The 24247-nt window shown below is 40.1% G+C and overlaps 1 protein-coding gene across 2 annotated transcripts in view; it reads left to right on the plus strand.

Moving 5' to 3' along the window:
• cttnbp2 (cortactin binding protein 2) overlaps positions 1–24237 on the plus strand; it is a 39114-nt gene extending 14877 nt beyond the window's left edge. The window contains exons 1-22 of one of the 2 annotated variants that reach the window (XM_060877895.1): positions 3206–3359; positions 3516–3740; positions 8571–10038; positions 11839–12045; positions 12227–12326; positions 13341–13491; positions 13794–14015; positions 14343–14460; positions 15577–15837; positions 17203–17298; positions 18054–18133; positions 18362–18448; positions 19105–19204; positions 19335–19490; positions 19838–20019; positions 20269–20441; positions 20544–20749; positions 21226–21408; positions 21550–21601; positions 21714–21825; positions 22089–22238; positions 23069–24237. In XM_060877895.1, coding sequence (XP_060733878.1) covers positions 3564–3740; positions 8571–10038; positions 11839–12045; positions 12227–12326; positions 13341–13491; positions 13794–14015; positions 14343–14460; positions 15577–15837; positions 17203–17298; positions 18054–18133; positions 18362–18448; positions 19105–19204; positions 19335–19490; positions 19838–20019; positions 20269–20441; positions 20544–20749; positions 21226–21408; positions 21550–21601; positions 21714–21825; positions 22089–22238; positions 23069–23377 — 4590 coding nt within the window. In that variant the 5' untranslated portion in view covers positions 3206–3359; positions 3516–3563 and the 3' untranslated portion in view covers positions 23378–24237. Of the gene's footprint in view, positions 1–3205; positions 3360–3515; positions 3741–8570; positions 10039–11838; positions 12046–12226; positions 12327–13340; positions 13492–13793; positions 14016–14342; positions 14461–15576; positions 15838–17202; positions 17299–18053; positions 18134–18361; positions 18449–19104; positions 19205–19334; positions 19491–19837; positions 20020–20268; positions 20442–20543; positions 20750–21225; positions 21409–21549; positions 21602–21713; positions 21826–22088; positions 22239–23068 lie in introns of those variants that run through there. The other variant, XM_060877894.1, reaches the window with a different exon arrangement.
• Positions 24238–24247: the final 10 nt, after the last annotated feature.

Consider the following 24247-nt stretch of genomic DNA (forward strand, 5'->3'; position numbering starts at 1 on the left):
TACATTACTCATTCTGTTATGTATTCCTTTGCTCTCATTTTTTGTCAGTCTGTTTGACTCACAGTGCACATTTAGGTTAAGCGACAGGATCTGTGGAAGTCTTTGGCTCACAAAGCGAGCTGTGTGAACTAATTGAAAGAGTCCTTGTGAGGGACTGAGGACACACATGCACAGAGATAGCACAAAAAAACACTCACAGGCACACAAAGGGCTAACTCATTTCTTAACCAAGGGAAATGTCTGAGGACTCTTACTTTAACAGAAATAAGAGATATTTCCATCAGTGTTTGGCTCAGTCTTTTACTCTAGTTAATGTCCTTCTCAGGGTCTACAGCATAAACTACATTCCAGCTGCTCTTTCTCTTGGCATGATATTTAAGTGAAGTCACCTTTTCCTTTATCCCATCTGCTCCTTCTGTTGCCCACATGCACAAGTGAACTCTTAAATGTGGCAAAAGAAAGAGATTTCTCATCTGTAGGTCAGATTTTCAGTTGCATATGGTCCAGAATGTATGGACAGATACTCATGACCGGAATCTTTGGCAGTGAAAGATAAAGTTGCACCCTGTGGGTCTGGTGTCTCAGGTTTCTCCATTGGTCATTTCACCCCCCTTTCCTATCTTAACAAACCTTTAACAAGCTTTAATACTGGCTGAAATATCTGTAGAGAGGGCTTCTGTATCCATCCAATGCTGGGAACAATAAAGCTAATTATCTATTTCATATCAAGAGCTGCATGCAAATCCTACATGGTGTTTTTAAAAGCAGTGGCTTGCATTTAATTGCATCTTGCCTGGACTAGTTTAACCCCCAGACAGTCGATGTCGGTAATGTTTTCAAATCTAGGAACAATTTCAGATACTGCTATTTATTAAGTAGTATAGTTTTTACACCCTGGGAGCTTTTCTCTCTGTGCTCTGTGTCTCTTTGGCAGATTGCCTGAATCATCAGTCCTGCCAGTGCATGCCTATAAAGGTTAATGCTAATAATAACACAGGCCTGAATGCTACTTGGGTAAAATCAGGCTACTCGTGGGGTCCCAGTGAGAGTGTGTGACCTAAGAGGAAGCCCAGCACTGGCACTCCTGCCCCCTCTGTCTACTCTGCAGCCACCAGTATGTCAGATAACCAAAGTAGCACATCTGAGGAGCATTTTGAGAAGAGCATTTGATGTTGCTTTGAGCTTTTTCAAGCCCTAAAACCCTTTAGTACTGTATAGCAATTGCAAATGCAAGCTATACTTGGTATTTGCAATTTCATCAAACTTGATTAACAAGAGACAAGACTAAATTTTTAAGTACATTTTCAGTCAAGGTTCAAGTGTTTTGCAGAGAGCTGTCCTCTGATTACCTGATACATGTTCATTTAAATTTGAAAAAACAAAGACAAACTTTGGCATTTCTCTCAATACAGTACACAAGGCTTTAAAGCTGCCACAGAAAAGAACCAGCACAGATTCTAATTCATGTTGGAGGTGGTTTTGTGATTTCAATCAGTGAAATAAGGATGACCTGGTTAGGTTTATAATTAGCATTACCCAAGCACGAGAAGCTTTCTGTAAACAAACACATTGATTGCTGTTTGTAAAGACCTACTTCATTGCTCATAACCAAACTCACAGAGGCAGTAATTTCAGTATGCAGAGACAAGCAGCTTGTGACATGCAAGCTCTGTGGTGAATTATAAGGAGTAGGACAAGAGGAAGTAGAGACACTGATTAGAAAAGGGATTTGTGTGGAAAGGCAAAAGCCCAGTGAAAAGCAGCAGATGGCTACGGTTCTTAAAGTGCCGAGTCCTGTATATCACAGCCACACATGCATTTTGCACTTGCTCTCCATCTGTTTACTTTTACTGACTGCCTCTGTGTCTGTGTGTTTTAATGTTTACTTGTACCTTTGCAGTTGATGGTAAAAGTAACAGTAGAACATTAGCACTTTCAGAATTTGCTGATAGCCTGTTGCTGTAACCAGCAATACTTTGTATTTGTTTAGACACTTCTTTTAGTCTTGGCTTGCAAAATTAAGGAATTTAATATACAAGTATTGCTATATGTTCTTTTGAATTATGGTGCCTGATGCATCTCTTAGCAAGATGTGATTAAGGGACGTTCCTAAGATGTAAGATGTCTAAAAACCACTTCATTGGGCTCCTCTTAATTTAAATTAGTGGTGGCTTTACTCAGAGGTTCTCTCTGATTTTTCCCACCAACTTCCTTTTACAACAGTCTGCCTGAAATGATCAAATGTTTAAAACATTCAGGGCTTAAATATTTAATGTTGAAGACAAAAGAAATTTGTAAATCTCATTACTGTACATAACATATTTTCATAGTTTAGGATTGTTGTTTTACATAAGGTCATTTTATTAATGTTGAGAGTTAATAAATATAATAATCTTGAGCGATACAGATCTTTACGCATGTATACATCAATGCTTTAGTAAGGAAATGAAGGTGATTAATCTTACATTTTCCTAAAATATAACAAAATCCATAAATTGACTGTCCATAAATGTGGACACTGCACATGAAAGCATAATAAGACCTTGCATCTTGACAAAGAAACACACAGTCTTTAATAGAAAAACTAGTCTAATGGAAAAGAGAGAGAGAAAGAGAGAGAGAGAGAGACTGTTCAAGCAGAGAGAGAAAAAAGAGTGTAAGCACAAGTGCACATTTGCTGTTGAGTCTTGTCCTTCTTTGGTGAGGTAGCTGCACTTAGCAGGCAGTAACCTTGGGTATTCATGTATGTCTTAGTTCTATGCTTCCCACTCTCAGGCTAGGCCACGCTCTTCTTTCTGCCCTGAGTATGTAGTCATCTGGATCTATATACTATTGGCACTGATTTGGCCAATACACGGTGGTCAAAACTTGATATGACATGACAAGCTGTATGTATTTCTTTTTTTTTCTTTTCTTTTTTATTGCCTGTAGACCAAATGAAATCAGATGATGTATATCTTTGATTTGTCAGAACACTCATAAGACAAAAGGCCGTAATGTGCAGTAAGTTTTGCACAGTATACGATACAATAGTTACAATATTGATTTAAAGTAAGCCCAAGAGCACTCATGCCCAATATGGGGCAAGAAATTTTGTGCGCATGAAATACTTGGTGTGCAAGAAATATTGCCTGATACAGTTGTTCTCGTTCTTATGCACATTTTCACGTATTGATTATGATAATGTGAATGAAAAATCAGGTCAAATAAAAAGAACAGTTGCTGAGAAACCGTGCTAGCGCTGGAAAGTGAGAGCTGGCCTGTGCCTTTCCTGCTAAGCAGATCAGCTGCTGGTTACACAGAGTCTAACTGGACAATGCACTTAATGGATCCCGTCTGGAGAAGTGCTGACCTGCAATGTGTGTTTGTCTAAGTATTTGTGTTTAAAATATTAATTGTGTTTTAAGTAGCACCCTACATCTCATAATACATAAAAAGTAAAAAGTGGGTATAAAAGGTGTGTATATTAACCTTTCTCTCTCTTCCTCTCTTTCTGCCTATGTCTCCCTCTTCAGGCTCGGAGGAAGGAGGTGTTCCTGCAGGAGCGTTATAGTCATTTCAGCATGACCGACCCATTCCTGGCCCTGCAGAGGGACTTTGAGTCTGGGGCAGGGCACAAAGATTGCCGGCCTGTCAGCGCCAGTCCCATCACCGTACTTGAGGCCGTCATGGCCCACTGCCGCAAGATGCAGGAGAGAATGTCTGCACAGCTAGCAGCCGCTGAGAGCAGACAGAAGCGGGTAGGGGTGTGTGTGTTTGTGTTTGTGTGTGTGCGTGCATATATTTTCTTAGTTTTCTTGGATTATTTTGTCTTGTATTTTGATTCCTGTAAGTGCTTTGTATATTTAGCACAATCAGACATGTAGCTAGCTCAGTCATATTACTAATCTACTGTACAAAGTGTATATGTATTACATAAACATTTACACAATAGTACACTATGTTCACATTTACTACACAGTCTAAACCAAATCATGGTATAATAATGTATTTCTACGTGTAATACTATATGGTGACCCTCCAGACACCTGTTTACTCACAGTTTAATATGAGCTACATGATTCAGGAGCTGGCCACACACCCACTCTGATCACCATACACCCCATATATCACTCAGATTATCTTTCACAACTCTCGAGTTGCATGCCTTTCATGTTCTCTGCAAGCCAAGTGGGTGAATAAAAGACTGCTCTCAGTTTGGAAGATTAGAGAGGCACAGAAACACGTAGAGAAACCCTGTGTACATTTTGGGCTGTTGTACACTAGTGATGCGCGGGTCGGGTTTTTTTCCAAACCGCGGGTCCCGCTTTTATGAAATTATTGGCCCGCCCCAGCCCGCCCCGCGCCACTGTTTTTATTTTTACAACCCGTCCCGCCCCGCACCCGCGACCATTAAATAGACGCATTGTAATGTAAATGAAAGCAGGTTTTATTTCACTATAGAAAGCAGCATGGTCATATTAACACCAAAATATAAACATTTTCGACATTTACAAAGCATCGTTTGTAATTATCTCTATAGAAGACCTATGAATAGGTCTGACAAATTACAGTAGCCTATTTTAAAACAGAAAAAGGCTCAAACAAAATCTCTTTCAGATTTTTATAGACATACAGTTTACAGCCTATGCTACATAAACATTGAACTTTTGTTTTATTTAACACACGGAAATGTTCATTTAGCGTTTTTACGTTCACTGTGCAAAAAAAGAATTGCATCCACTGTACCCGGATTTAATCTATTTCGCCTAGCCTCGAGCACCCGGCCAGCACAGCTGAATGTGCGCTCGCTTGATGCGCTTGTGGCTGGGATACAGAGAATCATTTTTGAGACTTTGGCAAGCACGGGAAAGGCGGTTGACTGCGACTGCCAGAAGCTTAGAATTTCCTCTCCGTCCCAGAAGAACTGACCCTCAATGTAGCGCTGAACCTCGTCTCTCTCGGCAAATTCTTCACTTCCATCCTCCCATTCACTAAACTCATCTCTTTTTCTTTTGACTCTCTCGGCTTCGTCAACTAAAAAGTAAAATATAACAATATTTAATATTTTACACATATGCCTACATTAGACCACTGTAGCTATAACGTAAGACCCAAGCCTATAGCCCTATTCGCTGGTGCTACTCACCTCGAGGCGTTGCCTCTGGCTCCGTCGCCGGGACACTTGCTGGAGGTGTTAGCATACAGTTAAATTCCCTGACAAGTCTTCTGGCCTGGTCGTACACGGCGTTTCTTTCCTCCGCTTGAAACATCTTCAGGGACTTAAAACGGGGACAAAAAAACGTTCCAAGCTTGTGGGTGACGCTGATGGACATTTTCTCGTTTAGCAGCTGCGTTGCCAGTGCCCGAATATAAACCATGTACTCCGGATCACCGTATTGGGGCTCGCAGTGTTTCTTCAGTTTAAAAAACCAAAGCACGACCAGTTGAATAGTTGGATACTTTTCACCCTCCATCTCTTCACTCGCAGTTTTAAAAGGCAACAAAAACTCAGTAACTGTGTTCAACACATCCAGCTGAATGCCATCAATTCTGTGGAGCTGATCTTTCTCCTTCAAGGCCTGTTGGATTTCACGGTACTGTTTACTGACTGACTGCATCATCGCAACTTTACTATTCCATCGGGTTTCGCATTCCTGCGCCACAGTGTGTGGGAGCTGTACCACAGTCTCGGATTTTTTCAGGTATCTCACGAGGCTTTTGCACTTCTCAATGGTATCACTCACGTCACGCATGTATGTTGGTGTGTTCTCTTTTATATCAAACGTGTGTTTGAGAACGATGTTAATGACATGGGCTGTGCAGGGCATCCACTTGTAGCTGCGAAGAGCAGCTTTTATGTTTGCGCCCTGGTCAGTTACAAACATTACTTTTGATAAGCGAGCAGGGTCAATACCAAAGTCATGCAGCTCCTTAATGATTTGGTCGTGGATGTTGTGCGCTGTCTTTTTGAGAGTAGAATCAAATTCAGCTGTGGTTATGACACGGCTCTCCAATTTCCAGTCGTCATTAATGAAGTGACCAGTAAACGCCGTGTATGCCCGTTTGTTGAACTCATCAGTCCACATGTCAGTGGTAATAGCTATGCCATAATCCAGAGCTTTACTTATGCTCTTTGAGAGGATTTCTTTTTTTTCTGTCGTGGTTGCTTTGGCTCTGTCGCAAACAGTTTGTCTGTGAGGGAGTACACTGCTGGCATCCACACGTCCGTAACGTGAACCAATGTTAATTAGACACTGGGCTACGGTATGAAATCCATCTCCAGATACTATGTCGAAGGGCCGCAGATCTTGACAGCACAATTCAACACAAGCGTCTGTAACCTCGGACTTGACATGTGCTGGTACTTTACTTTTGAGAAAAGCGGTAATATTTTGAGACGTGTCGTCCTTTTTCTTAGACCCTTCACAAATATGCCTTGACATGCTGGAAGTACCCGTTTTGTGGCTCTCGTGTTTGTATATTTTTTCACACGAGTTGCACTTAACGTAGCCGATACTGCTGTTGTCTCCTGCTGCAACAATTTCTGAGAACCGTTCCCAAACATTAGATTTTGCAGATTTACCTTCTTTTCTTCGGATTTTGTAAATTCCCGACCTTAATTTCACGCGCACTTCGTCTTCCATTTTAATTATATGGCCAGACGCTTGTGGACACAAGAAACTGTGATTGCACATTATACGTCGCACCTGTATTCTGACAAATACCAGTTTGGTGGGTATTTGTCTTATATATTCTCATCACTTAGGCAATCACATTTACTTTGCCATTTGAACGGTCCCACTTTTTACAGTACATCAGGGTGGATACATTAGCGTGTATTTTTGATTTTCTGTTTATTCTGTGTTAAGGAATCATTGGAGCGATACATTTATATGTATACACTTTAGAACTGTATCACTGTGTTCAAGCACGTTTGAAGCGTTCTTCCTCCTGTTAGATACAGAGCTCAGTGCAGCCCATGCCCTCACCTCACCATTGACACATAGGCTCTTTAGTTGCGAGAAGAATTTGGAGATTATTCTAATATATTAATACACATAATCTTAAAAAACATTTCTTGTTGTTTGAAGGGTAAAATTTCTAGTTACAGAAATACCATAAGCATAACTACAATAATAACCATGCATACATAATATCAGCTATTAACACTTATTTAACCTTTCTCACTAATGGTTTTTACTGTATCACCTGTGAGCTCATCATTTTAGGATTAAGTACAGAATATGTCAGTTCCGACACCATGAGTGCCTTTCTCCATTAGCTCACTAGTTTTAGAAGAGGTCAGGTTCCAGCACTGCATATAAAACTGCTGCTGGATTTAGGTGTAATGCAATACCTTACCAAATAAAAATCAGCTTTTCCCTTTATATATGTCTTGACTGAGTTCTTTACTGAGATAACTGCCTTCCAACTCCGGAGCCTGAAAAAGAGAAGACTCATCTTCTTTTCCAAGAATAAACATTTACACTCTTGGTTGTTATGGTGACAGATCACTTGTTTCATGCTATGAAATTGCGAAACACTCATATGCCAGACTCTCTGGTGGATAATATGAATTTAATAACTCTCATTATTGTGGAGTTGCTGCGCTAAGATCGCAGACATGCAACTGTTTGGGATAATAACTTTGGTTTTGTCTGTTGTCACATTGTTAATATATTTATGAGCACAGGTGCTATGTGCTCTTTTGGTCCTCACTCGGAAAGCATGTCTATTCATTGTTATGAATTATGTTCCCAGAAGAAGATGCAATTCTTCATTGGAGTTTTTTCTATATGAATAAGTAATTTTTTTTACTAGTTCAGGCTTTACTGCCTTTAGGCATTTCTGCACCCCTTTCCATGTTAATATGCAATAATCTATTGCTGTGATAATAATGATCTGTTTGGTAATGATTTATGTTTATAATAGACACCTCAACTAAAAAAACAACATATTAAAACACTATACATTTTTATTTGAGGTGTCTATTATAAACACCACTCGTTACCATTTATGTGTACAATGTTTAATACTGATCGGCAAGATCAGCGTTCCTTTTATTCTTTCACTGTTTTTTTTGTGGCCCACCTTTATCACACACACAGACTATTTCACTAAAGGTTGGTTTAGATTTTGTGTTTAATGTAAACTTAAATAAGCAGATTTCTAACACTGATTGGTGCTTTCACCACCAAAACCTCATTTTCATCACTGTTTCTAATTCTTCAAAGATCCATCTGTCTCATGAAAAGGTCAATCTACCAGTAGCCAGATTGCCCCTAGGCTGTGGGATTCAGAAGATTAAGTGTGCATTATAGTTACAGCATTAGGGTTCACCAGACTGAAGCACGTGTTTAAATATTACAAAAGATCCACAGGTGACTTCTACTAGCAGCTTACTGAATGTGGTTGTTCAGTGGAGAAAATAATGAAATAAAAACTACTCATCTAGAAACATAATCTGTTTGTTTGTCCCTGGTGCTCAGGCTGGCTATAATCTGTGTTTTAACTCTCATAACGATCAGTAATAAGTATAATCTGAATAAGCATTTCTTAACTATGTGCTGTGTTTATGTTTTCTGTAGTTGGAGTTGGAGAAAATGCAGTTACAGAGTCTGGAGCAGGAGCATCGCAAACTTTCAGCGCAGCTGAAGGACGAGCGTGAGAAGAATAAGCACGTGGTGATGATGCTGGTGCGTGAGTGCAAGCAGTTGGCAGCACGTGTGGTAGAGGAGAGCCAAAGAGTTGAAGAGCTCTCATCATCTTCTGAGCAAGAGGGTCGTACTTCAAGCCGCCTAGAAGAGGAGCTGGCCAATGAGCGCAAACGCAGCCAGCAGATGGAAGCAGAAATGGAGAAGCAGCTGGCCGAGTTTGACACCGAACGTGAGCAACTGCGTGCACGACTTAGCCGTGAGGAGAGCCGTGCTGCTGAATTGCGTGCTGAAACTGAAAGTCTCCACCAACAGGTAAAGCAGCTCAGGACAGAGCGGGTCAAAGATGTTCCAACTTTGTCCCCAGCAGCAGTCTCTGCACCTGGAACCACACCAGTAAAACCCAAGAGCATAGCATCAGTTGCTGTGGGCACCGAGGCACCCAGCTGCAGAGCAGCTGCCTCACAGACAGACCCACCTCCTGAGAATGAAATGCCTAAGAAACTGCCACTGAGCATCCCTGTGAAGCCTACAGGCACCAGCTACACTAGCATGAACCTCCCTAAAACGCCTACTAATGTGAGGGGTCTACACCATGGAAGCACTCAGGCAGAGAATGGAGGGGAGAGCCAGACAGCACTGAATTCTGCTCACAGTTTACATTCACCTGGCACTGCTTCTGCCCTGCCTACAGGGTCACGTGTTCAGGCAGCCCGCTATAAATTCCAGCCTTCGGCTTCAGAGCAGGACCAAAATGGCATGTCCAACCAAGGCCCCCCATCACGAGACCTGTCCCCAACCAACAGGGACAACTTTGCTGCCAAGCAGCAGGCACGTCACACAGTCACACAAGTTCTTTCACGTTTTACCAGTCCACCTACAGCAGGCCCTCCCACAGCCCTTCGGCCTGGGCTATCCCATTCTGCTTCAGAGGGAGGACCTTTTGCTGGTCGTCTGGGTCATCCACAGATTGGCATTAAGTCACCTACAGTGGCACGTATCGACAGAGGCAATCCACCTCCCATCCCACCAAAAAAACCTGGACTATCTCAGACACCATCGCCTCCTCACCCACCAATAAAAGTAGTTGGTGAAGCCAGCAGGTCCCCAGCGGTTGGGCATGGGGTAGGACCACCTAAGTCGGCCAGCACCCCTCAGCTTCCACCTAAACCCTCCCTGGATCTGGGGGGTGCGGTGCCAGCCTTGACTGCATCTCAGGTGGGTGAGCCCTGCCCTGGCAGGCTTCGGGAGCCGCAGATGGCGGCAGCATGTGTGGATTGTTCCCCTGTCACCACCACGTCCTCCACCACCGCTACCATTGTCAGTAGCCCTTCTGTAAATTCTGCTAGTATTTCATCCCATAGCCCCCAGCTCCCGGGCAGCCCCCTGGCAGCAGCATCAGGTAAAGACATATGTAGGTCCCCCACCCTTTTACTACCTCTTCACTCCTGTGCAGTGCTTTCTTTCCAAGGCCATTATGTGCCTCCTGAACTCAATGGGAGGTTAATAAACAGAGACTGTACACCAACAAAAATATAGAAAGTAGATATTATGTACCACTTAGACTTACTTCCAAAAGTTCCATAGCCAGCAAGATGTACTGTATATCAAGAAGTCATGAGTTACTTTTAAAAAGGAAAATCAGCAAAACCAAAAACGATATACATTTTCACATAGCTTGTAGTAGCAATGTGTAAATGGGTTCGGGGTTGAAGCGTCAATCTTCACATGAACAGCTGGCTCTTGAGGATACTTTGCTGTAAGCTACTCCACTCTGAAGCTGATGCCAGATGCTGCTCTTTCCCTTTTGTTCCCTCCACTTCCATCTGTCTACAGCATGTGCCTGTTCCTGTCTACCCTACTATTAACCCAATCACCTGCAGTGCCTGTTCGTGCACACAGCTTTTTGTTTGTTTCTTTTCCTCATCTGTTGAAATTCAGACTGATACTTTTGTCCTGCATGAGATTTTCTGTTACACTTAACTAAAATGATGTGTCATTACTATAGACTAAATATGTTTGTTTGCTTGTTTGTTTGTTTATTTATTTAGTTAGTTAGTTAGTTATTTAGTTATTTAATTAATTATTCTTTTAAGTATTAAAGAAAATTCCAGAATCAGTATATTTAAAATTATTAAAAATAATCCAAAATCAAAGCAATTATTCCTTATTTGAAATAATATAATATTATATTATACTAAACATTTTTCTCTTGAAAAACACCATTGCACTAGCATGAAAGAAAAGGGAAATTGGTATAGAAATGCACAATATAACATAAATAGTACAAACAAATGGATTAATGTATATTAATTAATACAGGAACCAAATTACACACAGTTTTGATACTTAATATTTAGCCTGCACACAAGACCTACATACAAAAACCTACATAGTATCATGATCTACCAAGTATCATAGTCTACTCATATCTGATAAAAGAAGGTCTTTGTATGTATGACAGAAAACATTCTCACTACACTAAGGAGCTGAGTATTTTACTGCTGTTTTCTCACTAGCTAATATTGATTTCCACTTGCGATAGCCTTCACTTCTCCTCCTTGTAGTGTCCTTCGTTGCTTATGTGCCTTATTTAAATCCTCTTATCTTCAAAATGTAATATTTCATTTTGTTACTTATTTAGTCTTGCACTTGCTCTCTGCTAACTAACAGAGATAAAAAGCCTTTCTCTAGACAAGTTATTTACAATCACACACCTTTCAGTTTACTTATTTATCTCTCCAATCCTCTGTCAGAGTTAGAATGTGCTTCATCTGATTTTGCATCATTATATTGCTTTTCTTAAGCACTCCATATCATCTTAAGCATTTCATATCATTTTAGCATCAAAATGTGACCTTTAGGATAGACAGAATTTTAAATGTTTTTAGTGCCATGCCAAGTTTCTGGTGCCATGCCAAAATATGACCTCTACTGAAACAGTCTCCTGCAAACTGTTGCAAAGCTGACTTTAATTAAAGATATCTAATTCATTTTAAGTTCAAATTATTAATTTTAATTTTATGCTGGTTGTTTTTTTGGGGTTTTTTTTCCGAAGTCATCTCTTATATCTGGTCCAGTTTATTCAGTTTGTGAATGTCGGCAGGACAGAATTAGGTGACTGTTGCAGTTGAGGAGAACATTTTGGTGCAACCTCTTAATATACTTTAGTAACGTAACTGCTGTCACTTGCCTCTCTCAGGCTGGTGTCCCTCCATAGTCCCCCCGTTAACCTGCGGTGAACCCGTCCCCCTGGATGACGGGCACACCCTTTTGCTCCAAGCTGCTTCCCAGGGAAATGTCACTTTATTGTCTATGCTGCTTAATCAAGATCCATCAATGGATATTAGTCACCTCCAACAAGACCTAACCTCTGCCTTGTTTTCTGCTGCTCAAAATGGACACACAGGTATGGATGCACTATGATGTATTGCTAAAGCTGTATAATTCCAACGAGGTAATGCAGTCTGTTACCCTTGGGTTTAAGAGGCATTCTTATTTATGAATGAACAAATTTAATGCACCACATAGTTACACTCTGTGTGTGTGTGTGTGTGTGTGTGTGTGTACTGAATCTTCCTCTCCTATAGAATGCTTGAAACTGCTGCTGAGTTCGGGTGCATCTGCTGATGCTTCTGCTGAAAATGGATTTACCTCCTTACACATTGCTGCTGCAAATGGACACCATGGGTGAGCAGATCTCCCTGCTGCTGCTCCATACAAAGCATTCAGCTCCAGGGTTCCTGGTTTGATTTCTGCCTGGGTTAATCTCTTCATGTAGTTTGGCTTGTTCTCCCTGTGTCTTTTTGGGTTTCCTCCACCTCCCCAGAAAAACATGCCAAAGTAGTTATTTAAGTTACTGCAGTCTTTCTGTCAACACCAGCCATTCTGGCCATTGTCCTCTGACCTCTCTTGTCAACATGGCATTTCTGCTTGCTGAATGTTTCGTTTTTTGTTGTTGTTTTCACACTGTGTCAGCTCTGAGCATGAAAAACACCAGAAGATACCAATGAGTCTCAGATACGCAAGGCAGCCTGTCTGGAACCAACAAATGTCATTTTTTTAAACATCCTAATTTAAGATTAACTGAAACTCTTGACCTGTGTCTGCATGCTTTTATATACTGAATTCCTCCAACATAATTGCCTGGTTTAGCGTAATTGCACGAATGTGAGTGTTTGGTGGCATATGATATATAACGTATATAATATTCTCAGTGATCGTTCCTGCAATCTATATAGTCTCCTATATATAAAAAGTGGCACAGATCTATGTATACATTTGTTCATTGACCTTCAACAAACTATCTTATCCTAGTCCGGGAATACTGAATCTGGATCATATTGAATCATATTATCATTATACTACACTGTCCAACATAGTGGATGGAAATAAATTGTCTAAATATGTTTAAATATTTTGTGTAAGGGAAAACTCAAAGAACTATGACAGAGTTTTTGTCACAATGAATTCAGCAAACTCTTGTTCCAATATCCAATGACTGCTGTTTCCATTCTCTGCTGATCACAAGTCAGGCTTGTCCTTCTGTGTTATAAATACAGACAGGCATGACACAACACTGGCAAATTACTATCATGCCTTGGTGTACTTGTGCTCTGCTCTTAGATCCTAACTTGATCTATTTATTTCAAAGTGAAACTAGATTAGATGCAGCCATCATTGCAACTGGATGCATACTTACAGGTGTGTGAGAGCTCTGCTGGAACATGGCACGGAGGTGGAGCGTGAGTGTGTAGGGGGTCAGACTGCACTGATCCTGGCCACTGAGCATGGCAGCACAGAGTGTGTGAGAGCCCTGCTGGATGCTGGAGCAAACCGTTCACACATTACTGCTGTGAGTTTATTTATGACACTCACTGAGAAGCAGGGTTTCAATAGAATTTGTTCCTGTAGTGACCATAATTGAGGGTCATTTTAGAATATATTGTAGAATGTGCTTCATGTTTTATTAGAGCCTAATAATGCCCTTGATGCAATCTCTTGGCTAATGTTTATCTCTGTCAGATAAATACAGTTGTTGTTTTTTTCTACTTTGCTTGCTTTGCATGTGTTTTGAGTCTGCATGATTTATTTAGTATTTGTTCCAGTCCATGAACTACAATACTTTGCCTTTATCGGTGGGTTTCTTGCACACAGGTTAGCTGCTCTGCACTTCACGCAGCAGTGAGCTCCGGTCATGTAGATGCACTGAAGCTTCTGCTCTATCATCCGTCTCCTCGTGCTGAGACGGGTGGCTCAGTGGACAGCATAGGCGCCCAGCAAACACACCCCAGACCAGTCATGACCCATCATACCCTCAACCTTGCCAACCAGGATGGGTGGACTGCTGCCCACATCGCTGCATCCAGAGGCTACAAGGTGATGGAAGTTTACATATACTGTACGCACTCACACAATCAGGAGTACTCACTGTAACTCTGCTACTCTGATCTTTGCTTGAGGCTTCCATTGAGTCTCTATAGTAATCTAAAAATGAGTGACATCATAAGGTGCTGGGGAACCTTAAGTTCAATACACAGTGACAGATTCTACAGATACATTAGTCGGTGTTTAGATGACAAGAGGATTCAAATGGCCATACAGGGCGAAGGTTTCTTCCTTTAATTTGTCAACTGTCTGTAATTCAACTGTCACAGTTAAATTGTCACTTTCACATGTATATACATCTCCCTGATGTACTTTCAGAAATGCCTGGAAGTATTGTGCAGCCACAGCCAACAGGACATTGAGAAGCGGGACAAATGCAACCGCACTATACATGATGTGGCTACAGATGACTGCAAAAACCTGCTGGAAAACCTGGGTGAGTGTGTGTGCTTGTGTGTGTGCTTGTGTGTGCTTGTGTGTGTGCTTGTGTGTGCTTGTGTGTGTGTTTATTTGGGCATTTATGTTGTTAGTTCTTCAAAATAAGCCATATATACACTTCAATGACATCACTTACAAAGAACCCCTCTGGTGCATGTCCATATGCTTCAGTAGTCCAATAGTGGATGATTGGCTTTAAGTAGCCTTCACACAGAACAGAATTCTCTATTTGTATCCAATTTGAATGTTTGTCAAATTTAAAATATTCATTGGTGAAGAAAATATCTAAGATTGCCCATGTCATGTTTTACTACCTTAAGCTAGTCTGTCAAATCAGTCATCTCTTAAACATTTGGAAAAATGGTACGCTTAATGGTTAGCAATTTTGCGTTACACCTCTGGGGTTGGTGATTCAATTCCCACTTCCTCCCTTTGTGCATGGAATTTGCTGAAATGGCAATCTTTTATTCAGTGCTCTCTCTAGAATGCCTCATGCACTGAGCATATTTATTGAAAAAAAGACCTTTGGGATTTGTCCTGTGTGTAGAAGGAGCATAAAAAAAACAAAAAATAACTAATTGCTCATTTCAGATGGCAGGTCACCTTCTGTAGATTTTGTAATATGTTTATAGTATAGTGCTGTTAGTGTTCCTGTGGCAGAATATATGCTCATTAACGTGCAAATGTATTGGATGCAAATTTTAAGCTGTAATCCGACATAATTGAAGTCATCCACACAGCACTGTGGGACTTAACAATTTGAGAATCGTAATGATCAGCTAACTCTCTAGGACTCCTGAAGCTCTTGACTAAGCTGCATTAAAGGTTTTGTATATTACAAAACGAACCCTGTTTGGGATGTGGTACCCTAGTGCTTGTGGTGTTGGATTACCAATTGGAAGGTTGTGAGTTTGAGTCCCAGGTCCACCAAGCTGCCAATGCCGAGCAAGGCACCTAAACGCTCAATTGCTCAGTTGTATAAAATGAGACTAAAATGTTAGTTGCTCTGGAAAAGGGTGTTGGCTAAACAATGTAAATGTATATAAGCTTTAAAGTAATCCTTGGTAAACCTCTTCTCTTAATACCTCTTGCTTCATGATGCCCACTCTGTCAGACTGCTACAGGGTGGTGGTGCAGGTGTACATGGGCTCACATGAGCACCTGTGTCCTGTCGATCTCTTGGAGGATGGCACAACTATTGGCACTGCTAGCATCCAGCGTTGCACCAGCTGGACAGAGTTATGGCGAATCCTGAGTCACCAGCTAACTTATCACCTGCACCTGGTGTGTGGGAGTTGGGAGCTGCAGGAGGGACTGAGAGGAGCAGACATTCTTCTGGGTATATCCTCAGACAGTGTGGCCTCGGTGAAGATAGGTGAGCTCCAGAAATCACCTTGTTATCTATAAACCAAAAGCATCTCTTGTGTTGTGTCTAGTCTAGTGTTGTAAGCAGCAACTGCTTCCGAAAAATGTTCTTGGTTATTTATTAAGTTTTAATTACATTTTTATCAGTATTTTTGACTTGCGTAACGTAAATAGATACTTTTGCAAATACAGTTTTCATATTGACTTCTTAAAAGCACAAATTATCTCTACATAAACTTTTGCAATCATTATTTAAATCTTAAGATCAAGCAACGATGTAAAATATGTAAAACTTTCTAAACGTTTCTGTCAATATTTTTCCTTTATAAATGCTTCTAGACTCTTTTCTGTTCTCTGAAGAGTTTTGGAAGCTTGACAGTTGTAAGATTCTCCGGCTTACCCCTGCCCATTACTTTTCATGTATCAGTTACTATACTTCCAAATGTCATACACATCTAAAAAAAAAAAAAAAAAAATAGTTTATTTTGCAAGATGCACCATTGTTTATTTTATGGCCATAAATAAAAACTGTATTTGTTCAATTGTAAAAATAGAGATCTATTTATATTCTTAAAAACCTTCTAGGTTCACGACTGTATGTTGACTCTTGTTATAATTGCAATTGCTGTGATATAGATACAGTAATAGATATTATATTGTATGATGGACTATGTAGTTAAAGCTGGTTTATTGTTGTGCATGTGTGTGTGCGTGCGTGTGTGTGTGTGTACTGACTTGCAAAATAAACAAAAACATTTGCCCTTCCAAGCATGTACACTTTTAATATAATTAGCCCCACACAGGCTGACACAGCCTTTAAAATGGCTCTGTTCCCTGGATGTTATCCAAAGTCACTCTGGGCCAAGTAGGGAAAGAGTTGGCATTAAGGACTAATTGAGCTTGGCCTGGCTTTATTGTTGTCATGCATGGCTTCTGAAAATAAACCAAGATCCTCACCCACCTCTTTCATCTAAATGGCCTTCTATATCTTGTTTGTCTTGTTTTTGTTTTCCAGATTTCAGTTCCTTATATTTAGGTTGTTTAGTTGATAGGGGTTTTCAAGTTCAGGGGGTTTAGTTTATGTTCACTGAATAAGGAGCCCTCCGGAATCAGTCAATATTGGTTCTTTAAAAATGTAAAAATATTTACGTATATAATAATAGTTTAATTTATTATATGAAAATAACATTTATATATGTGGATATGGGTTTATTCTTGAGAGACGAAATTCTGAACAGTCAGCTGGTGCAGATTAGATTTATGCAGCACTGTCATCTCTGTCAACATACTGAAAGCTCAGCAGTCACTGAGAATTACATTTCCATGTTGCCTATTGCACATCTACCTTTTAATGCATGCTTTGTGTGTACTGCAGGTTCTGCTGTCTGGCTCCCTGGGCAGGAGCTGACGCAGTCCCCTTGGGACATGATCCGTAAGCGATTGAGCCAGCGGATTTCTCTCCACCTCAAAGGTACGTAGTGCAAAACACATTTTAATCGAAAGCTTTACATTTTCAGTCTCAACCTGATATTGATTTCTCTATTGAGTAGTGCTATATTGTTGGATGGTCATAAAATATAGGGCTTGAAAGATGTCAGAATTCTTGTAAATTTAGTTGTCTACATCAATATACTGAATACTGGATTTGAGCTCAAAGTGCAGACATGAATTTGAGGATATATAATTTAGGTCTAGAGTTCTAGACTGATTTGTTGTTGATTACACTCAAGTCTAAAGAGCTGGTATTTTCCAGTGAAGCAAGCCATCATTTGGCTAAAAAAAAAAATCTAAACAAATGTATGGTAGAAACATTAGGATTGACTAAATCAACTATTTGTTTCAGAAGGACTGCAGACCATCTAAAACCACACCAGTGGATGAAAATAGATTTCTTTCCCTAATGAAGGAATCCCATTAACAAAAATTTGCCAACAGATCAAGTACTCCCTCTAGGATTTAGGCTTATCTGTGTCAAAGTAAACAATAAACATAAGACTTCACCAGAGTAAATAAATCATCTATTAATTAAAGAATTATAACTAATAATTACTAAAGATTTATTCAAGTTATCCCTAGACATGCCTTTATAACACCAAGACTCCAGAAGGTTCTGTCATTTTTAAAAGTACATTAAGGCAGTCTAGTCAAGTGTTTCATCATACAATCTCTCCCAGATCCTTGGCATGCTGATTTTCAGCTTCTGTCATTCTTTTCCCTTTGTATCAGGTCTGTCAGAGTGTGCTCTGGATGACATGACCTATGACTCGTTAATCCCTCTCCCGCTGCTGCAGAATTATGTGCGCCTGGTATGCTGCATTTTACACACACAGATTTAGTAGAAAGCGTTCCTTATCTAAAGCTAGGGGTCCTGTTTTTAGATACGGACTCATTTCCCCCGTCACACATACACATAACACATATACACACACGCACAGCAAAGTATAGCCTGGGCAAATGACTAGTTAATCTAGGCAACATTTTGATTCATTTAATTGAACTCAAAATGTCCTTTTTGCCTACTGTCTTTTGGTTAGGTTGAACAATATCGTAATGTTATTTTCCATGGACTGGAGGGAAGTTTTCAGGAGTACATCGCCAACCAGATTGCTAACCACATCAAGGTAGGAGAAAGAACAAAAGTATGCTGATTTTTTAAAATGAATTATTTAATAAATATGTATACGCCTTTCGAGCGTAAATTTACATCTAAAACTGTGATGTTAATTTATGTTGGTTATAATGGATTACAAACAGGCATCACATAAAAGTAAGGAACAATAAAGTTTATTACTTAGATATTAGGCAAAGTTTCTGTGCTTGCTGACGGCCTGGTCGTGTCCTGCATTGACATTGACATTGTCGTTCATCTAAAGAACAGTTGTTTTTCTGTTTTTTTAATATACATGTGACACTGCTCAGGCATCAGTCACTGAATGGGAGTTTCAGATCAACCTATTTCAAACCCTAATTACCTGATATCTTTTCCATAAATCTGTGTTGCTTTAGTCATTATGTCATGTTAGAGGAAGCAGACTTTGTGGCTGTAGTACATGCCATCTGAGGCTAAATAACGTATTCTCTTTCAGAGACCTCTCCATTATGCCATCTTGATTCAAAATTGAGGTCAACTGGTGGCTCAGCATTTTAATACATACCACAGAGCCCAATAGCTTGTTAGTTGTTTTACTGAATCAGACAGTACCTCTGACTGGAAGTATTTGCACTTGATCTGTTATCCAGTTGTGTTTTTGCTTATGTTTGTGTACACACTGCTCAGCACAGACAAGAGGCCATGGGGATCGGCTGTGATATTATCCGTGTGGAGATAGCTGAGGGTCAGTCTAAAGATCACCTGTTGGAGACCTTCATCAATTGTGGTAGGATCTTCTTTTTAACTCTGTTGCATTTATTAGTATTATATATAATATACATTTACTGTATAAGAATCAGATTGTTGTTGTTGTTGTATATAAAATCAAACCAGAGTAATTTGTTGTGATTTGTCAGGGTTCCTGGTGTGTGTTCAGGAGCCTGTGGTAGGCCGATGTGTGGTGGTGGTGCTAGAGGGACTGGAGAGAGCTCATTCTCTTAGCCACATGCTGGAGAATCTATGTGAGGCACTGGAGAACCGAGGCTCACTCTGCTCACTCTCTCTAAACCATGGTGAGACTGCGAGAGAATGAGATGAAACACTCCTTTAACTCTCTTCTTCTGTCTATTATTCAGGAGTGTTCTGTCTCAGAATATCTTTATAGCAACCATTTAAATTTTATTTTTAAATACATTAAGTCTCGGTCATTACCCAGAAAAAAAAAAATGAAAGTACATTTTTTTTTGTCAGAGATTATTAGCAATGTAAGCGCCAGTTGATGCCATACATGCAAGTGATTCTAAAAATTAAATTTGAGTATATTTTATGGTTTGCTATAATCACAGGATATGTTGACTAGAATCTTTATTGTGCCTCAGTTATGTAAGACATTTCTGACTCACCATCTTTTGGCCCGTAGGTGTGGAGCGATTGTACTACTTCCAAGAGGGCAGTTTTCTAATCGGCACTCTGGCCAAGCCAAGGCTGCAGGGTGCTGAGTTGCGACTGCAGCAGCACTTCCGCTGGGTGCAACTGCGCTGGGACACCGAGCCGCTCAGCAGCATGCTGGGACGCCACCTCCGCAGGAAACTTCTCCACAAGGTCAGCCCTCATTTTTGTAGTCTTAATTTTATGAACTGTTGTTTGTAATTGTCTCCATTATGAAGAACTGTTCTTTTTAATCAGGTAGGAAATCTAGCTGTACTGTACAATAAGTACAAAAACTGCTGAAAACAACAGAGGCAATAACACAGCAAACTAATTCACTCATTGTTGGTAGCAATTGTTAATAACATCCAAGACTTTCTTTTGAATTTTTCTTTCATTTTAACATATTTGTGCTGGTTGCAGTCTCAGGGCCAACCCTGGACCCCTGATGAGCCTGTGCACAGAACACTGTCCTGGGTGTGTTCAGTCTGGCAGCAGCTCAACAGCTGCCTCTCTCACCTAGGAACCCCTGAGGCCCTGCTTGGCCCTTATGTTTTTCTCTCATGTCCAGTTTTGCAGAGATATTCCATCATAAAGTGAGTGCATTTGATTTGCACAATTTCATTTTGGCTTGTTGTCACAGTTCTATGTCCATGGTGGCCTATGGTCTCTGTTGCACTGCTTGTGCTTCCTCGCAGGTGGTTGGCACGTCTGTGGAATGTTCTGGTGGTCCCACGCATTGAGGATGCTGTCGTCTCTAGGGTAACAGCCAAGCACTCTCCTTTGCAACGACGGTCTCCTAGCAACAAAAGCCTAAGTCCAGGGCAGAGGGCGGTAGTGCGAGCAGCTCTCAACATTGTCCTGAATAAAGCTGTGCTGCACAGCTGCCCCCTGGACAGATCAGGTACAGTACTAAAACACTGAGGAACAATAACACACAAAGGTGCCTTGTTATACATGCTGTTTCACACCATGTCATCATGTGCTGCAATGTCAGCTACAGTAACACATTTTGTATCAAACTTCTAGTAAGCTTGTGTGTCTTTGTCACAAACAAATGCAGAATTCCCACCATATTACATTTCCGTAGCACAGATTTTCTTTGTACTAGCAAGTTGCTTAATGTCTTATTTAAGCTAATTAAACTAAATTACATTTTGTACAGTGAAAGTTTAAAGCTTATAAGGTCACATGGTTCATATTAGAGATTCTCTCTATATGTATTATACAATCTCAGTCTTCTTGTAGATTACAAACATTTTTAGGAGCTATTGGGTTATCAAGAATACTGCGTTTCCTGTGTACTGTTATTGTGACCGATATGCTAATGCACTCAGAGAATTTTACACTTGCCTCTTTCTGTATATAAATGTCATTCAGAGATCAACCGGCTTTTGCCAGAGTTCCGTGGTGGATGTTTTCCACTCTCCTCCATTAGCTACTCCTACAGGAAAGGTGGGCGAAAAGGGCGTGATAGTGCTGCGTGGAGACGATCCAACACCAGTCCAAGAAAAAAAGCAAGTCCTGCATCCGGAATAGGCTCCAACAGTTCAGTCGAAGAAGGTCAGAGAAAATCTGTTGTCAACCCCTTTAGGTGTTATGTCATATTAAGGACTGAACAACAACACTTGAGTTTTTTTTTATTATTATTCACTACATATTAATCAATTAAAGTAACACTTTTTAATCTTTTTTTTTCTTTAGGGTCTGTGTCCAGTTCAGACACTCATCTAATGACAAATGCCAATCATCCCAGGTTTGTTTCTCTGCTGTATTACCAGCAGAGGGCAGTGTTCATTCATTAGACTCACTCACACACGTATTTTGGGTTATTTGGATGGATGTGACTTTTGATTGTGCATCACCAGAGTCAGTGTCGGGGATTCGGCTGGTTTTACTCTTTGCTCTGATGATGAGAGCGACCTGATCAGGGAACTCCAGACTTTGTGCTCCAGCAAATCTGAGCCAGATATAAGCAAGGTATTTCATCATATCATTAAGTACAAATGCTGCAAGTCTGGACCCTTTTGTACCCAGTGAACAGTAAATTGGTGTTATATTGTGTCATGCAGGTGCTTCAGTTTTTTAGTTGCTTCGGTTCTGACCAAAACACTTTGCTGGTAAAACAGCATTTTATTATTAACTAACATCATAGAAACCTTGTAACATTTAGCATTGTGGAACACTATAAATCCACATTATGTAGATATCTATTAAAGACATGTGTTTTTCTTCTGCTGCAGATTACTGTGTCCCAAGAGGACTTTATTATGCTCCCTGGCCCAAGTCGTGATACACATCAGAGAAAGGTGGAGCACAGCTACTCTGAACTGCAAGCGCAAGCCAGAAGAGAACACAGCAGTTTAGAGATTACCCAGCATCCAGTGCAGCAGGTAAAACCAGCATGATTTCTACAGAATGAACAGATAATTAATTGCCTGAGAACTCCAGTGTGTTTTACTGATTAAACCCCTCTGATTCCATTCATCAGCTAACAACCTAGTACTTTATAAGTTCATTAGTGAGCATGGTTCCCAGAGGAACTTAATCCAGATTATTAAAACCTGCAGATAATCAATATACGACTTCTACTGTTGCCATTTAAAATTTACATAAAAGCACTGTTGCATATGTCAATGATTAAAATTTGACACAAAAAATGTACAAATCATTAAGTCTCTCTCTCGCTCTCTCTGTCTCTCTCTTTCACTCTCTCTCTTTCACTCTCTCTCGCTCTCTCTCTCTCTCTCTCTCTCTCTCTCTCTCAGTATAGGTGTTTCATAATAGGTTTACAAGTAGCACATACTCTTAATTTAAATCTAACTAGCATGACAGTGTGCAGCATGATGCAGCAATGCCATGTTCTTCTGTACATTTGATAGCCTTCATGATGAAAAATGTTGCAATAGTATAAAGTGAGAGGAATCCTGACAGATGGGGCTTGAAATCCAACCTAGATTTTTGAGGGAGTCATAAGGGATAAGAATCTCTAAACTAAGGAAATTGATCGGGTAAAATAAAATCCAAGAAGAAGAAAATGTGGTAGTTTGAAGAAAACAGGAGTGTGGTAACCATCCTTTCACTTTCTCTGTCACATTTAAACAGATTGTAGCTACCATTGAAATGATCTGATTATATTAGCTATGAGCCAGTATTATACTGTGTGTGTGTGTGTACGTCTAGTTCTGTTTAATACATGATTAAATACGTGGATCGTTGACAGATTAACAGCAGTCACTCAGAAAATGTCCACACGTCCCCACGCCGAGTTGCCAGGCCCAAATCTCAGCTGCCGATCCCCAGCAGCAAGGGCCATCAGCAGACCCCCAGCAGCTCCAACCGATCCATCGATACCTCCACCCCCACTAGCAGCAGCAGCAGCAGCATCCGTCTCTCTCAAACACACAGCAGCAGATCCCACATGAGCAGCAGAACAAGGCAGACCCAAACTAACAACAGAAACAAACACCCAGAAGAGGAGATCTGGATCCTTAACTCTAACGTACACAAAAACTACAATAATCGTGAATAGACTCCCTTTTCCAACCCTATATCTCTGTAAACTTCCTTCAAACTGTGTTACTGACAGCTTTTTAATATTTATAATAAATGTTGTCTATACTTGTTACACTATATTACCTTATGTACTTTGGGACCATAGTTTTATTATATTTCAATGTTGAAGTATCAAGTTTGAAAGGGAAAAAAGAAAACTTATCTTGGAAGAATAATAAAAGAAGTGCTTTGTGAGCTTTTAGGTAATCAAAGGAAAAAAATGAGTGTTTCTTCTTTTGCCAATAAGAATTTTCAGATTTCAGATTCAGTATTTTATGTTTAAATAGTTGCAAGATTGGTTCTACATATTGTTAAATTAATCAGGGTTTTACCAAATATGTGTAAATAAAAAATAGGAACTTAAATGTTATATATAAACTAGTGGATGTGGTGATGCGCTTGTATATTGAAGAGCTTAAAAAAACTGTACATAGTGTTTCTAATATAATGTTTTGGTCAGTTTTTCCTCACTTGTTTCAAAGTGAACTGAATGTGGCAATAAGTAACGTCAGTGCAACACAAGTCCTTCTTTTGTCTGTAAAGCCATAATGAGTAGTTTTAGTTGCCCATGGAATGTGTGCTGAGTCAGGACTTGCTTAAACTTTGACCCGTGTGCATCAGCCACTGTTGATGAATTTACTATGAATTTTTGATTTGTTCTTCTTAATTAAACACTTAGGATAATCAAGTATACTTTTAAACTCAATTTTGTTCATATGTACAGAAGAGATTAAAGTCAACCACTGATGGTGAATTGTGAGATAGGTGTCTGATGAGGTTCACAGAATTGTCCTGTTTCCTCCAAGCACAACGATTAAAGAAGCACTGTTACCCTGACCAGTAACGC

This window comes from Tachysurus vachellii, chromosome 9 (assembly GCF_030014155.1).
Source record: "Tachysurus vachellii isolate PV-2020 chromosome 9, HZAU_Pvac_v1, whole genome shotgun sequence".
Lineage (NCBI taxonomy): Eukaryota > Metazoa > Chordata > Actinopteri > Siluriformes > Bagridae > Tachysurus > Tachysurus vachellii.